The following is a 16,837-nucleotide window of genomic DNA, read 5'->3' on the forward strand; positions in this document are numbered from 1 at the left end:
GGCAGAGGAAAAGCTTGAGGAGAGAAAATAGCAAAAATGAAAAATTTGCCCTTATTTCAAAAGATAGACTTTCTGTTTTGAATCTTTGGAACATCTGTTTTGATCAGACTGAAAATAGTTGGACCCCATGTTTTGTGTTTCAACTGAACATTCCAGAGAGAAGATTATAATTTTGAAGGTGTCTGTTCAGTAAAGACTGGCATTTCCCCATCTCCTTAAATTCCTAACCAGGCCGGGTGCAGTGGCTCACACCTGTAATCCCAGCACTTTGGGAGGCCGAAACGGGCGGATCACCTGAGGTCAGGAGTTCAAGACCAGCCTGACTAACATGGAGAAACCCCGTCTCTACTAAAAATATAAAATTAGCCGGGGCTGGTGGCGCATGTCTGTAATCCCAGCTACTTGGGAGGTTGAGGCAGGAGAATCGCTTGAACCTGGGAGGCGGAGGTTATGGTGAACTGAGATGATGTCATTGCACTCCAGCTTGGGCAACAAGAGCGAAACTCGGTCTCAAAAAAAAAAAAAAAAATAAGCCTAACCAAAGTGTTATTTTTTTATTTAATTTAATTTTTTTTTGAAACAGAGTCTTGCTCTGTTGCTCAGGCTGGAGTGCAGTGGCACGATCTCAGCTCACTGCAAGCTCCGCCTCCTGGGTTCATGCCATTCTCCTGCCTCAGCCTCCCAAGTAGCTGGGACTACAGGCACCCACCACCATGCCCGGCTAATTTTTTGTATTTTTTTTTTTTTGAGACGGAGTCTCGCTCTGTCGCCCAGGCTGGAGTGCAGTGGCCGGATCTCAGCTCACTGCAAGCTCCGCCTCCCGGGTTTACGCCATTCTCCTGCCTCAGCCTCCCGAGTAGCTGGGACTACAGGCGCCCGCCACCTCGCCCGGCTAGTTTTTTGTATTTTTTTAGTAGAGACGGGGTTTCACCGTGTTAGCCAGGATGGTCTCGATCTCCTGACCTCGTGATCCCCCCGTCTCGGCCTCCCAAAGTGCTGGGATTACAGGCTTGAGCCACCGCACCCGGCCTACTTTTTTGTATTTTTTAGTACAGACAGGGTTTCACTGTGTTAGCCAGGATGATCTCAATCTTCTGACCTCGTGATCCGCCTGCCTCAGCCTCCCAAAGTGCTGGGATTACAGGCGTGAGCCACTGCGCCCGGCCGAAAGTGTTATTGTTTAAATGAAACTTTCTACCTGAGTAAAATTTAGGAGAAAAATTTTCTTTCTACCTTAGGCTGCTTCTCCCTTAACAGGGCTTTTATTGCTGAGTTCCTGGTTGAATTTCACTGGCTTTAGTTGTTTTTTGTTTGTTTGCTTTTTGGGGGGGAACAAAACAGTAAACACCTTTATTACATGGGTGAATACAAAAATGAGGATTTATTTGCCTTTCCGGGCCTTGATTTTCCTGATAGAATTCCAACTCCTTGCCTTCTAGCACATAGCCATCTGCTTGGCCACAGTGTCCCAGCCTTGAAGTGATGCACGCAAGAAGCTTGCCCTGCTGGAACTGCTCCTCCAAGAGACTGCTGATTTTGGCATTCTTTTTCCTTTCATCGATGTCTTCTGAAATTTTTTAGATCGTTTTTTGTTTAAAATCTCTTCCTCAGGAGTCAGCTTGGCTCCTTTCTTGCGGTCCAGGGGCTGTGCATAGTGGGACTCGTACAACTGTCCATATGGTGTGCTGTCGATGAGTATGGTGTGCTGTCGATGAGTATGGTGTGCTGTTGATGAGCATGATGCAATTCTTCACCAGGGTCTTGATACGGACCAGCTCATTATTAGACACATTGTAGACAACATCGATGATCCTTGTTTTGCGAGTACAACACTCTGAGCCCCAGGAGAAATTCCCCATGTCCAGCCTCAGGGCACAGTATTTCTAGTTACCTCCTCGAACATGGACTGTGTGGATGTGGCGGGGGCCAATCTTGGTGTTGGCAGCTGGGCACCCCACCTCATACTTCTGCTTCTCGTGGTAGGGCTTTCTCTTGCCCCGGTCTTGGGGTGCTTGTGTCAGTTCTCCTGAGAGATGCCCATCGCTCGGTGCTGGCTGGAAAGAGCTAGTTGGGTTTTTAGAGTAAAGTATCCTATTTTTAGATATCAAGTAGTTTAAGTAATAGAAATGAAAGGGGCTAGATGGAGAATATTTAATAGGCAATTGTGTAGGCATGTGAGTACAGAAAATAAAGTTTCTGCTCTCTCAAGGCTAAAATTAGAAAGCCAGGAACTAAGGCTGCTCCTTCCACTTCTCAGGAAGCTGCTTAGCCTTTCTTCACTATGTGTTTCTGTGTCTGTGATCCATTATTCTTCTTCAATTCATAGACTTGCTTTCTTGGCCTAATACTGTAGAGTACACAGGGCTGTAAATGGCCACCCCAGTTAAGGTGCTGCTTGCTACTTGATCTTTCAGTGTCAGTGGCTAGCATCATAGAGATAGAGATTTTATATCTTTTGGTCAGGGTAAACTGATGGCATAGCCTTCTTAGCTTATGAGCCTGTGGATTGATCTCCAAAGTTAGGTGCCTGACTGGTCCATTGGGAGGTTAATGGATGTGGGTATAACCTTTCTGTGGTACTTGGGGTGTGGACAAGGAGGTAATAACTGATGTCGTGACTGGATATTAAAATGTATTTTTTTCTTTTTAATATTTGGGACTGAGTAGGTCTGGTGCTGTGCTGTCTTTGACTAGCACTTGATTTACCTCTGAGTTCGTTATTTTCAACTAAAGTTGAACAACTTCACTGTTACTAGTAACCATATATCCCTAAATAACAGAATAAGGGAAACAAACAGTTATTTCTCAGACTTCTAGAAATATTATCCATTTCTTATAAAAACTGCGTACTGTTGGCTTAGTTTGGATAAGGACTTTCTTGGAGCCTGGTGCTTTAAAATCTCAATCCTATTTAACTGATTCTTGTTTTCATCTAGGAGAAACGTTATTTATCTGGAAAATGTGTTGAGACTCTAATTTATGAAAAATAGACCCTGTGATAAGATTTGATAAAACTAGCCCCCCTCCTTAAATCACTTTATTGTAGTATAATTGATATATAAAAAGTTGTACATAATTACATATTTAATGTATACATCTTGATGAGTTTGGGGATAAGTATACACTCATGAAACCATCATCATTGTTAAGGCATAAACATTCATTACCTCCCAAAGTTTCCTCCACTCTATTACACAATTGTGTGTGTGTGTGTGTGTGTGTGTGTGTGGTGGGCTGGAGGGATTGCTTGAGGCCAGGAGTTTGAGACCAGCCTGGGCAACACAGCAAGACACCCTGTTTCTTGTTTTTTTTTGTTTGTTTGTTTGTTTGAGATGGAGTCCTGCTCTGTCGCCCATGCTGGAGTGCAGTGGTGCCATCTCTGCTCACTGCAGCCTCTGCCTCCTCAAGCAATTGCTCAAGCAATTCTCCTGTCTCAGCCCCCTGAGTAGCTGGGATTACAGGTGTGCACCACCATGCCTGGCTAATTTTTGTATTTTTAGTAGAGATAGGGTTTCGCCATGTTGGCCAGGTTGCTTTTGAAGTCCCGACCTCAGGTGATCCACCTGCCTTTGCCTCCCAAAGTTCTGGGATTACAAGCATGAGCCACCATGCCTGGCCTTGTTTCTACAAAAGAATTAAAAATTAGCCAGGTGTGGTGGAGCTTCTCTATAGTCCTAGCATCTGAGGAGACTGGGACAGGAGGATTGCTTAAGCCCAGGAGTTCAACGTTATAGTGAGCTGTGATCACATACACATTAGGTTGTTTGGTATTGTTCCAGATATCTCAACACTGTTCAGTTTTTTTCCTTTTTCTCTGTTTGTATTTCAGTTTGGCTAATTTCTTTTCACCTAACTTCAAGTCCCGAGTCTGTCTTATGCTGATTATTGTCTTTGCATTAGCATAGCCTGGCTTATGAACCATCAAAATTTTTCTTTTCTGATAATGCATTTTTCACTTGTGGCATTTCCATTTGTTTCTTTATATTTCCGTCTCTCTGCTGAAGTTCCCATCTGCTCACACATGTTTATTTTTTCCATTAGACCCTTTAACATATTTATTATTGTTATTTTAAAGCTCCCTGTCTGATGTTTACAATATCTTGGCTGTCCCTGAATTTGAGTCTGATGACTGGTTCCTTTCTTAATTCTGGATCACATTTTCTTGCTTCTTTCTGTGTCTTATAATTTTTAATTGAATGCCAGACAATGTATATTAAAAAGCTGATTTTGTAGATTATGTGGCTTGTTTTGTTGTTAGGATATAAGTAACATTTTCTTGTGATTTCACATCTTACAACAGATATCTATATAATTTTGTATATTTGTGATTTTGCAAGTGTTACCTGGCCTGTGGCTTTAAGATAGTTTTGTTTGTTTTATTTATTTATTTATTTTAAACCCCTTGCTGCAGTAGACACTGATGACTTTAAGATGGTGATAACTGGTTGTGGAATTGCAGATTTTCACCTAATTTTAAGTTTGATCTTACTCTTTTTTTAAAAAGCTCAATTTGAATCTCCTCAGAATAAAACCTGAACTAAATATAATGCAGTTGCTCTCCTCTATTGGGAATTTCTCCCCCTACCTGGAATTGTACCTTTTTTTAGAAAAATGGGCAGGTTACAGAATCATAGGCATATCAGCAGTTTAGAAAGAAACAAATGAAATCTTCCCAGAGTTCATCCTGAGTTGTTACATATTCTGCCCACTAACTGTCTTCCACCCAAGTGGTGTGCAGAACCTAACTTCAAGGAGCTTCCACAACCACAGCCATTAGGCATGCACTTAGTGGCTGTGTAAAAAATTGAACTTAGGAAAATGGACTCAAATATTTTAGGAAGATTTTCAGTAATGAGGACTGAAACTAAAAGGTATTTGAGGTTGAGGCAGAAATTTGTTAGCTTTATAATATTTTAAATTCTTGATACATTGGATAAAAATGGACAGTTCCACTTTGGGAGGCTGAGGTGGGAGGATCACCTCAGTCTGGGAATTTGAGACCAGCCTGGGCAACAAAGTGAGCCCTCATCTCTACAAAAAAAAATTAAAAAATTAGCTGGGCATGGTGGTGCATGCCTGTAGTCCCAACTACTCAGGAGGCTGAGGTGGGAGGATCACTTGAGCTCAGGAGAATTAGGCTGCAGTGAGAGGTGATGACGTCACTGCACTCCAGCCTGGGTGACAGAGCAAGACCCTTTCTTAAAAAAGAAACCGGGCGCGGTGGCTGATGCCTGTAATCCCAGCACTTTGGGAGGCTGAGGCGGGCGAATCACGAGGTCAGGAGATGGAGACCATCCTAGCTAACACCGTGAAACCCCATCTCTACTAAAAATACAAAAAATTAGCCGGGCGTGGTGGTGGGCGCCTGTAGTCCCAGCTATTCAAGAGGCTGAGGCAGGAGAATGGCGTGAACCCAGAAGGCGGAGCTGGCAGTGAGCCGAGATCGCACCACTGCACTCCAGCCTGGGTGACAGAGCGAGACTTCATCTCAAAAAGAAAAGAAAATTCCTGAGACATAATTGGTTATATTTGGAAGAAATATATTTTGTAATTTTCACAGCACCATCATTAATAGTAGTTAACGGTAGTCTCTATCCATTATTACAAATACTGCTTTCTTTGTTCCTTTTTTTTTTTTGGAGATGGAGTCTCAGTGGCCCAGGCTGGAGTGCAGTAGCATGATTTTGGCTCACTGCAGCCTCCGCCTTCTGGGTTCAAGCGATTCTCCTGCCTCAGTTTCCCAAGTAGCTGGGATTACAGGTGTGCACCACCAGGACTAGCTAAGTTTTTTTGTATTTTTAGTAGAGACGGAGGTTTCACCATGTTGGCCAGGCTGGTCTTGAAATCCTGACCTCAGGTGATCCACCCGCCTCTGCCTCCCAAAGTGCTGGGATTACAGGTGTGAGCCACTTTGCCTGGCCACGTTCCCATCTCTTTAAATGCCTTTTTGCCCTTTATCTTACCTCCTCCTTCCAGTAATTACCGAACTATTTGTTCATTCTCTCTTAGTAAAGCTTTTAAAGTACTAAGACCCTGGAGGGTTGGGGGATGTGCTAAATAAATCACAATGGCATTGGCTTTGTTAGTGAAAGGAAGCTGGTTTTTAAACCAGATACGTGCAATTGGTGCTAGTGAAGGGAAACAGCAACCCTTTAAAGGTATTCTACCTCATCTTTTCTGTCCCTAAGCCAGGACCTAGTTTGATTTATAGAATATAAGTTTATCAGTGTATATCACATTATAATAGTTTGCTATCTGAAAGGTAGGCAAGGAAATCACTTTTTTTTTTTTAACAGGATTTTATTTGACTAATATCTTTTATTCATTTATTATTTTTTTTGAGATGGAGTCTTGCTCTGTCTCCCAGGCTGCAGTGCAGTGACGTGATCTAGGCTCACTGCAACCTCTGCATCCCAGGTTCAAGCGATTCTCCTGCCTTAGCCTTCCGAGTAGCTGGGACTACAGGCACGTGCCACCACGCCCGGCTAATTTTTGTATTTTTGGTAGAGATGGGGTTTCATCATGGTGGTCAGTCTGGTCTCGAACTCCTGATCTCGTGATCTGCCTGCCTCAGCCTTCCAAAGTGCTGGGATTACAGGCGTGAGCCACTGTACCCGGCCTGACATGGAGTCTTGCTCTATCGCCAGGCGGGAGCGCAGTGGAGTCATCTCAGCTCACTGCAACCTTCGACTCCCAGGTTCAAGCGATTCTCCTGCCTCAGACTCCTGAGTGGAATGTGCCACCACGCCCGGCTAATTTTTATATTTTTAGTAGAGATGGGGTTTCACCGTGTTGGCCAGGATGGTCTCAATCTCCTGACCTCATGATCTGCCTGCCTCAGCCTCCCAGAATGCTGGGATTACAGGTGTAAGCCACCATGCTTGGCCCCTAATTTTTGTATTTTTAGTAGAGACGGGGTTTTACCATGTTGGCCAGGCTGGTCTCGAACTCCTGACCTCAGGTGATCCACCCACCTCTGCCTCCCAAAGTGCTAGGATTACAGGCGTGAACCACCACGCCCAGCCTCATATCTTTAGCACAGTACTTTTTTTTGTAGTTTTTCTCCCTCAACTCCTTGTTACCAATCTACAATAGAACGGGTTATTTAAGAAAATTTAGTTGTTATTATTATTATTGAAATGGAGTCTTGCCCTGTCGCCCAGGCTGGAGTGCAGTGGTGTGATCTCAGTTCACTGCAACTTCTGCCTCCCAGGTTAAAGCAGTTCTCCTGCTTCAGCCTCCTGAGTAGCTGGAATTACATGGGCACGCCACCATGCCCAGTTAATTTTTTGTATTTTTAATAGAGACGGGATTTCACCATGCTGGCCAGGCTGGTCTCAAACTCCTGACCTCGTGATCTGCCTGCCTTGGACTCCCAAATTGCTGGGATTACAGGCGTGAGCTACCACATCCGGCCAAATATAGTTATTAATGTGGATAGATTTTATCATTTTTGTGTATCATCTATGCTTATTAGTGTTAAACAAAAGACTTAATTGTGTGCTTGTTAACTTGACTGTAAATCTTTCCAGTGATTCTTAGTGCCAAAGTTTCTGCTTTGTTTCCAGTTAATCAGGATACTAGCCAAAGTTAGAATCTTTCAATAACATTTGAGTCCCTATTTTCAAAGAAAACAGACAAAAATTCTTTAAAATTAGAAAGAACTTTTGTTCTAATCTTTTAAAATATAAGCATTTTATAAGTGCCGTAGAGTGTAAGTGTTGTAATCAACACTTAGTTTTGTTGGTAAGCTGTGGTGGCTCCCGGCACTTTTTTGGTGGTGCTGGTGCGGGGGATGACATCTGTCTGGTACGTTTTTGTAGCTTTGTTCAGATCTCAGACATATGCTTGTATCATGTATGAGTAATCTGTTAAAAACATTTGCATGACTAGCCTTGTCATTTTTGGGCAAATAATTTTCAATTTTCATATTAAATATAAGTTGGAACTGGGTGTGATAGTTCGTGTCTGTAATCCCAGCAATTTGAGAGGCTGAGGCGGGAAGAATGCTTGAGCCCAGAACTTGGAGACTAGCCTGGGCGACATAATGAGACCCTGTCTTAGCTACTCAGGAGGCCGAGGTGGGAGGATTACTTGGGCCCCAGAGGGCAAGGATGCAGTGAGCCATGATAGCACCACCGTACTCCAGCCTGGGCAAATGTCTCTTAAAAAAATTATATATATATGTATGTTGGGTTAGGGGTTGTCTTTATTTTTATTTTTTTTTGAGACAGAGTTTCGCTCTTGTTGCCCAGGCTGGAGTGCACTGGCGCATTCTCGGCTCACTGCAAATTCTGCCTCCCAGGTCCAAGCAATTCTTCTGCCTCAGCTGCCCAAGAAGCTGGGATTACAGGCATGCGCCACCATGTCTGGCTAATTTTTTGTATTTTTAGTAGAGATGGGGTTTCACCATGTTCGCCAGGCTGGTCTCGAACTCCTGACTTCCACCTGACTCAGCCTCCCAAAGTGCTGAGATTAGAGGTGTGAGCCACCGTGCCCAGCCAAAGGCATGTCTTTATTATTAATCCTTCATTCATTGAACAAATTTCATCAGCCATATATTATACTGAGTTTGGGTGATACAGATATGAAACATTTCTCCCCTGTTAAGGGACACTCAAATTCTTGCTCAAACTCTCTGTAGGAAGGTTATGAAAATGAACTATTAACAGTACGTAGAGGTAAGTCCTAAGGTGATAGTATTAACTGGGTATTCTGAGATTGACAAAGGAGTTGTTCTTGAGGCTCACTGCACCCTCTGCCTCCTAGGTTCAAGCAATTCTCCTGCCTCAGCCTCCCAAGTAGCTGGGACAACAGGCGTGTGCCACTACGCCCGGCGCATTTCTGTATTTTTAGTAGAGATGGGGTTTCACCATGTTGGCCAGGCTGGTCTCAAACTCCTGACCTCAGGTGATCCACCTGCCTTGGCCTTCCAAAGTGGTAAGATTCGGCTTGGGCCACTGCACCCGGCCTCTTGAGTTTATTCTTAAAGGGCTAAATAATAATTACTCAAGTAAATAAGGGTAGGGATGTGATAGGCATTGCCAGCCATGAAAATAGCACATCTAAAAGTATGACCACACTTGGAAAATTTCCTAGGGTATTAATAAATATGGTGATTTCCAAGAGTGTTAAATTACTAAATTGAACACAGTTGTGAATTTAATTTGCTAGCTAAGTGAGTGATAGTTCAAATGTTTTAGTTCTGGCCAGAAGTTAGATGGGAAAGACACCCATTCCTACAAGGGTTGGGAGTAGGGGCATTCTTCCTAATGGAGAGTTTCAGGTGTATCTGCAGAATACCTATCCCAGGAAATGGGAATGACAACAAGATTACAGATATTTTCTGACCTTGATAATTCTTGAGATCTACACAGTTCTTCTAAGGAAAGAAGTCATCTTCGTGGAAGAAGTGTAATTGTCTTATTCTGTGTCTGTGAGCACCCAAGAAAATAGTGTGAGGCTGAGAGGTAAACCTTCCTTTACCAGCTGCCAATATTGAAAAACAAAATTTATTTTATCAATTGTATTTCATTGTCCACGATGGTTCTGCCAGTAAATTAGCCTCCCAGAGCTGCTCCAGAAAAGAAAACATGGCCCCCTTTGGAGTATATAGCTATCGAGTCATATACAACAGGCATTTTCCTTTTATCTGACCCTGTGAATAGATGGTCATGTTCTGGTCTTTCCATGTTGTTCAGTTATGACGGGCAAAGAACCTTTAGGAGATTAAAGCAGCTCCATTGTGTATGGCTTGTGTTCCTGATAATCTTACTCAGAATCCCATGATTTTGTCTGGTTTTCCCTTTTTCATGTAAGTGTTGTGCTGCTTAAGTATTTCCATGTTGTTTTAGAATGTAGTTTTTTTTAAGCTAGGGTAATTCTTTTTTTTTTTTTTGAGACAGAGTCTCGCTCTGTCGCCCAGGCTGGAGTGCAGTGGCGCAATCTCGGCTCACTGCAAGCTCTGCCTCCGGGGTTCACGCCATTCCCCTGCCTCAGCCTCCCGAGCAGCTGGGACTACAGGCGCCCGCCACCTCGCCCGGCTAGTTTTTTGTATTTCTTAGTAGAGATGGGGTTTCACCGTGTTAGCCAGGATGGTCTCGATCTCCTGACCTCGTGATCTGCCCGTCTCGGCCTCCCAAAGTGCTGGGATTACAGGCTTGAGCCACCGTGCCCGGCTCTTTTTTTTTTTTTTTTTGAGATGGAGTCTCACTCTGTTGCTCAGGCTGGAATGCAGTGGTGCAATCTCAGCTCACTGCAACCTCCATCTCCTGGGTTCAAGCGATTCTCCTGCCTTACCCTCCTGAGTAGCTGGGTTTACAGGCACACGCCACCATGCCCGGCCAGTTTTTGTATTTTTAGTAGAGACGGGGTTTCGCCATGTTGATCAGGCTGGGAGTAGTTCTTTGTATTAATTAAAAATGATTTTTTTCTAAAGTAGTGAATCCTAATCAAGGAGATTCTTTTCTGGGGAGTCTCATCCGTTCAGCAGTGTTTATTAAATGTTGATGTGTGCCAGACAGTGCTGAAGGTTTTGAAAATACATCATTGAATAAGATAGACTTAAATACTTGCCCACAAGGAGCCTATATTTCTTTGGGAAAGAGAAACAATAAATATAATTAAAAAGTCAATTTATAATGTTAGAAGGCAATAAGTGTTATGGGGAAAAGATGGTAATATGGGAGTATTGTAGTGAGGGTGGGGTAGTACTTTTAAGTAGGGTGGGTCAGCGTAAGCCTCACTGAGAAGGTAACATTTGAGCAGAAACTTGAAGGAGTGAGTCATGTGACAGAAGAGTGTTCCAGTTAGAAGGAACAGTCAGTACAGAATTTTTGAGGTGGATGGAGCCTGTCATCTTTAAGAGCAGCAGTCACCATAACTTAGTACAGTGAGCCAGAGAATGACTGAAAGGAGGTGAGGGCAGAGAGACTGTGGGCGATGGGGAAGGCCTCTTAGGCCGCTGTGAGTACTTTGGCTTTTACACTAAGTGCCATTGAAAATAAACTCCTAATAATACTGAATGAGTAGAATTTCCTTCTCAGAGATTTAGGGTCAAGGAAAAGGTAAGCAGTCAGAGAAGGAACTCTGTAACTTCTAGACTTAGGATAGCAAAAATTAATGCATATCCGTTAGACATAAGATTATGGCAAAACAAATAATGAAGTTCTTTGCTGATATTTTCTACTTTATTTTTGATTATAGGGACTTTCAGTTACCTTGATGATGTCCCATTTAAGATAGGAGACAAATTCAAAACACCAGCTAAAGTTGGTCTACCTATTGGCTTCTCCTTGCCTGATTGTTTGCAGGTTGTCAGAGAAGTACAGGTAAGTGGTAATTTTTAGTTAAAGTTTAGTGCATTTAAAAGTTTAAAGAGTAAGAATTTGATGTATAGTGAAATAAAAAAACTACAGTTGCAAGCAGAATCACGTTTTGGTCAACGATGGACCGCATATACAATAGTGGTCCCATAAAATTATAAGGGGCTGGACATGGTGGCTCACGCTTGTGATCCTAGCACTGTGGGTGGCCAAGGTGGGAGGATCACTGGAGCTCAGGAGTTTGAGACCAGGCTGGGCAACTTAATGAGACCTCATCTCTACTGGGAGGGGGGGGGAAGGAGATATATATATATATATATGTATGTACCTATCACATAGTGACATAGTAGTAGCCATTGTAACATGGTAGCACAATGCATTACTCAAGTGTTTGTGGTGATGCTGGTATAAACACATCTACTGCACTGACAGTCTTATAAAAGTATAGCACGTACAATTCAGTATAGTATGTAATACAAATAAATGACTGTGTTACTCATTTACGTATTACTATGCTATACTTTTTAGCATTATCTTTCTACTTATTGAAAAAGTTAACTGTAAAACAGCCTCAGGTAGGTCCTTCAGGAGATATTCCACAGGAGGGCATTGTGATCATAGGAGATGACAGCTCCATGCATGTATTGATCCTGAAGACCATCCCGTGAGACAAGATGGGGAGGTGGAAAACAGTGATGCTGATGATCCCGTAGGCCTAGGCTGATGTGTGTGTGTTTGTGGCTTCATTTTTAAGAAAGAAGTTTAAAAAGTAAAAAAAAAAAAAAAAAAAAAGTAAAGATCCAAAAGCTTATAGAATAAGGGTATAAAGAAAAATGTTTTGGTACAGTTGTATGATGTGTTTGTGTTTTAGGCTTAGTTCAGAAGAGTAAAAAAGTTTAAAAAATTTAATGTTTATAAAGTTAAAAAAAGTCACAGTAAGCTCGAGTTAATTTATTATTGAGAGAAAAACTGTTTTTTATAAATTTAGTATAGTCTAAGTGTTTATAAAGTCTGTAGTACTACTGTACAGTAATGTCCTAGGCCTTCACATTTACCCACCATTCACTTACCCAGAGCAACGTCCAGTCCTGCAAGCTCCATTTATGGTAAGTGCCCTATACAGGTGGACCATTTTAAATCTTTTTTTTTTTCTTTTTTGAGACGGAGTTTCATTCTTGTTGCCCAGGCTGGAGTGCAATGGTGCGATCTTGGCTCACTGCAACCTCCACCTCCACCTTCACCTCCACCTCCTGGGTTCAAGGGATTCTCCTGCCTCAGCCTCCTGAGTAGCTGGGATTACAGGTGTGCACCGCCACGCCCATCTAATTTTGTATTTTTAGTAGAGACAGGGTTTCACCATGTTAGTCAGGCTGATCTTGAACTCCTGACCTCAGTTGATCCGCCCACCTCGACCTCACTAAATGCTGGGATTACAGGCATGAGCCACTGTACCCAGCCTATTTTTAATCTTTTATTCCATATTTTTACTGTACCTTTTCTATGTTTAGATAGGTTTAGATACATAAATACTTGCCATTGTGCTACAATTGCCTACAGTATTCAGTACAGTAACATGCTATACAGGTTTGTAGCCTCAGAGCAATACTGTACCATAGCAATACCATATAGCCTAGGTGTATAGCAGGCTGTACCATCTAGGTTTGTGTAAGTACACTTCTGCCCTCACCAGTGAAATCACCTAACATGCATTTTTTAGAGTGTATCCTTGTCATTATGACTGTATTCTCTTATTATTGTTTCTTATAGCTCCTATATTGCTGCCTGGCTCACATTGTTATATATACATACAGATTTTGTTTACCCTGTTAGTTGTATATTCCTGGGGCTCTGTACCTCACACACAACAAATTCCCATTGCCCATTTAACTAGTTTCTTCACCTCTTTCCCTCTCTTTGTTAATGTCCTCATTCTCTTTTCAGTCACTCAAGTTAGATTTGCTGTGTCTCACATTGCAGTTCAGCCTGACCTCATTTTTCATGTGGGCTGTTGCAGTAGCCTCTTTAATTGGCCCTTCTGCTTGCAGTGTTTTCCTTCTATTTTTTTACATTGTTTCTAGAAGTTTAAGATCTAGCATGATCTTAAAGTTTTAAATTGTCACATCCCTTTTCATAACTGTTCAAAAGGGTTCAGTGACTGACCAGTCCTTATTGAGTCTAGTCTAGACATAAGGTTATGGCAGAGCAATTTAGCTCATCACCTCCATGTTCCCTCCAAACCACATTACTAGTAGTCTGTTAGACCTTGTGCGTTATCTCTCTGTATGCTGCTTCTGCTCATGAGCCGTTATCTCCACCTGGAATATTCTTTTTCTCACTATACTGAAAATTCCGTTTAAATCTATTCTAGATTGCACATAAATGTTATCTCCTCGAGGGCTTCTTTCTCAATCCTCCCATCTTTAAGGCTCAGTTATATAGAAATGTACTGAATTACTCCTTGAAAGCAACAAATAGCCCTGTGTTACTTACTGCAGTACACATTTACTGAATGCCTGCTTTTGAGAGGTGGTCTATTGGACACTCAAGGTAGAGATAAATTCCTTAATCACTGTCCTCAAGGTACTTACAGTTGAGAGAAGTTACCTAGAGAAACAGAAAAATATGATACTTACTGTAACTCTTCCTGTGACTTAAGAAGATTTTTAAAAATGCAACTTTTGGCCAGGCGCAGTGGCTCACGCCTGTAATCCCAGCACTTTGGGAGGCCGAGACGGGCGGATCACGAGGTCAGATCGAGACCATCCTGGCTAACACAGTGAAACCCCGTCTCTACTGAAAAAAGACAAAAAGTGGTGACGGGCGCCTGTAGTCCCAGCTACTCGGGAGGCTGAGGCAGGAGAATAGCGGGAACCCGGGAGGCGGAGCTTGCAGTGAGCCGAGATCGCGCCACTGCACTCCAGCCTGGGCAACAGAGCGAGACTCTATCTCAAAGAAAAAAAAAAAATGCAACTTTCAGGAAAAGAAGTTTTGTTTTTCTAGAATTAACTAAGGCATCACCATTTTACTCTAAAAGGTATTACTTTTTTTTATCTTCCAAAGTCTATATGCAGTAAGTAATCATAATGAGGGAACTTCAGTTACTTTTGGGAGAAAAAAAAATCTTTATTCACATACCATGAAATTTACCTTTTTTTTTTAAATACTTTTTTTTTGCTTATTTGTAGACACAGTCTCATTCTGTCACCCAGGGTGGAGTCTAGTGGCGCAATCGTGGCTTACTGCAGCCTTGACCTCCCTGAGCTTGGTGATCCTCCCTCCTCAGCCTCCTGAGTAGCTGGGACTATTGGCATGCACCATCATGCCTGGCTAATTTTTGTATTTTTTGTAGAGATGGAGTTTCATCATGTTGCCCAGTCTGGTCTTGAGCTCCTGGCCTCAAGTGATCTGCCCACCTCAGCCTCCCAAAGTGCTGGGATTACAGGTGTGAGCCACCATGCCTGGCCAAAATTCACCTTTTTAAGGTATACATACAGTTCAGTGATTTTTAGTATATTCACATAGTTGTGTAACAATTATTACTATCTAATTCCCGAACATTTTAATCACTCCAAAAGGAAACCCAGTATCCATGAGAGTATCCCCATTCTCCCCTCCTTGCAGCCTCTGGCAACTGCTATCTACTTTCTGTCTCTATGGGTTTGCCTATTCTGGCCATTTCATATAAATGGAATTCTGCAGTCGTAGCCTTGGTGACTGGCTTATTCACTTAGCATAATGTTCTCAAGGTTTATCCACGTTGTATGAATGAGGTATTAGTACTTCATTTATTTTTATAGGTGAATAATATTTCATTGTTTGGATATAACACACTTTGTTCATCTGTTCATCAGTTGATGGACATTGTGGTAGTTTCCACTTTTTGCCTCTTATGAATAATGATGCTCTGAACATCTGTAAACAGATTTTTGTGTGGACACATGTTTTCAGTTTTCTTGGGTATAATGTAAAGGAGTGGAATTGCTGGGTCATGGTAACTCTATGTTTAACATTTTAAAGAACACTAGAGTATTTTTCCAAAGTGGCTGCACAATTTTACAATCCCAGCAGCACAAGAGGGTACCAATTTCTTCACTTCCTTGCCAAGTCTTATTAACTTGTTTTCATTATATACATTCTTGTGGGTGAGAAGTTGTCTCTCATTGTGGTTTTTATTTGCATTTCTTTCATGACTAATGATGTCAAGCATCTTATATTAAGCATCTTTAATACTGAATTAATGTTCCTTTTGTGTATGGAGACTTTATTGGACCAGAAGAGAGATAGACTTACTTTATAACATTTTTCCTTGTTTTATTGGTCTGAGAATTTTTTTATTGGCAAGAACAAATAGTCATTAAATACTTACTTGTGTACATGATATTCTTAGCAATATGATTTAAAAACACCTGTCTTGTTTCTCATTATTTATTGCTTTATTGATGCATTCAGAAAACTTGTTTTGATTCCCAAATTGTTGTCGATTTAGGCTTTGCTGGGAATTTCCCATTTGTTTGGTCAGTCTGAAGCACTAATAAACGCATGGTATTGCGCTCACTGTGCTCATAGCACCCACTGATCACAAAAGGAGATCAGGGCTAACAGCTGCATTCCAGTGTGGGCCAGGTGAAATATTTTTGTTCTCTGATGCACAAAGCAACCTTTATTTTGAGGTGGAGTCTTGTTCTTTTGCCCAGGCTGGAGTGCAGTGGCGCCATCTTGACTCACTGCAACCTCCACCTCCCAGCTTCAAGAGATTCTCCTGCCTCAGCCTCCTGAGTAGCTGGGACTACTGGCGTGTGCCACCATGCCTGGCTAATTTTTGTGTTTTTAGTAGAGACAGGGTTTCGCCATGTTGACTAGGCTGGTCTCAAACTCCTCACCTCAAGTGATCCGCCCATCTTGGCCTCCCAAAGGAGACCAAGGCTGTGTGGGTTACAAAGCAGCCTTAAACTTTGCCTGGAGTCTCCATGGGGAATTAGGTTGTAGTGTTGTATCTGGTCCCCTCCATACCCAAAGAGAACAGTCAGACCTAGAGCTCTAGACAGATGACTTGAAAGTTCCTCTGTCATATTTGCCTTTGCATGACAATACAAACACAACTTTTCAGCTAAAATTTCTTGAAAGTGAGCCAGTAAAATATACACAGCCCTTGCTTCTAGGGTCCAGAAAGCTTCTGTTGAATGTGGCTCACGTGAGGTAGCCCTTAGTGTCATGGTTTAGAACATCCTCTGGTGTCACTCATACATGTGCTGGAGAATTGACCTGTAATAGCTGTATAATCTTGGACAGATTTTTTTAACTTCTCCAAGCCTCCATTTCTTCATCTGTAAAGGGAGGATGAGAATGATTAGCTTTTAAGGTTGTTGGAAGAGTTAAATAATGTATTTATAATGCTTACTCTGGTTCCTGGAACTCCATAAATGCTAGATGATATTATTTATTATTATACTCCAAACCCACATTCTTTTCTACTTTAATATTTCTGTCACCCCAACCCCCTCCCTCCCTGCACC

The 16,837-nt window shown here is 42.1% G+C and overlaps 1 protein-coding gene and 1 pseudogene across 5 annotated transcripts in view; one reads left to right on the forward strand and one right to left on the reverse strand.

The window, feature by feature from the left end:
• Window positions 1–16,837, forward strand: part of LOC105485683 (ubiquitin associated protein 1) — a 74,293-nt gene that overhangs the window by 43,253 nt on the left and 14,203 nt on the right. For 3 of the 5 annotated variants that reach the window (XM_071077927.1, XM_071077929.1, XM_071077928.1), the window contains exon 3: window positions 11,206–11,330. The exons of the other annotated variants lie outside the window; for them this stretch is intronic. In XM_071077927.1, coding sequence (XP_070934028.1) covers window positions 11,206–11,330 — 125 coding nt within the window. The remainder of the gene's footprint in view (window positions 1–11,205; window positions 11,331–16,837) is intronic. 5 annotated transcript variants of the gene reach the window in all.
• On the reverse strand, window positions 1,382–2,602 carry LOC105485682 (small ribosomal subunit protein eS8-like; annotated as a pseudogene).

This window comes from Macaca nemestrina, chromosome 14 (genome assembly GCF_043159975.1).
Source record: "Macaca nemestrina isolate mMacNem1 chromosome 14, mMacNem.hap1, whole genome shotgun sequence".
Taxonomy (NCBI): domain Eukaryota; kingdom Metazoa; phylum Chordata; class Mammalia; order Primates; family Cercopithecidae; genus Macaca; species Macaca nemestrina.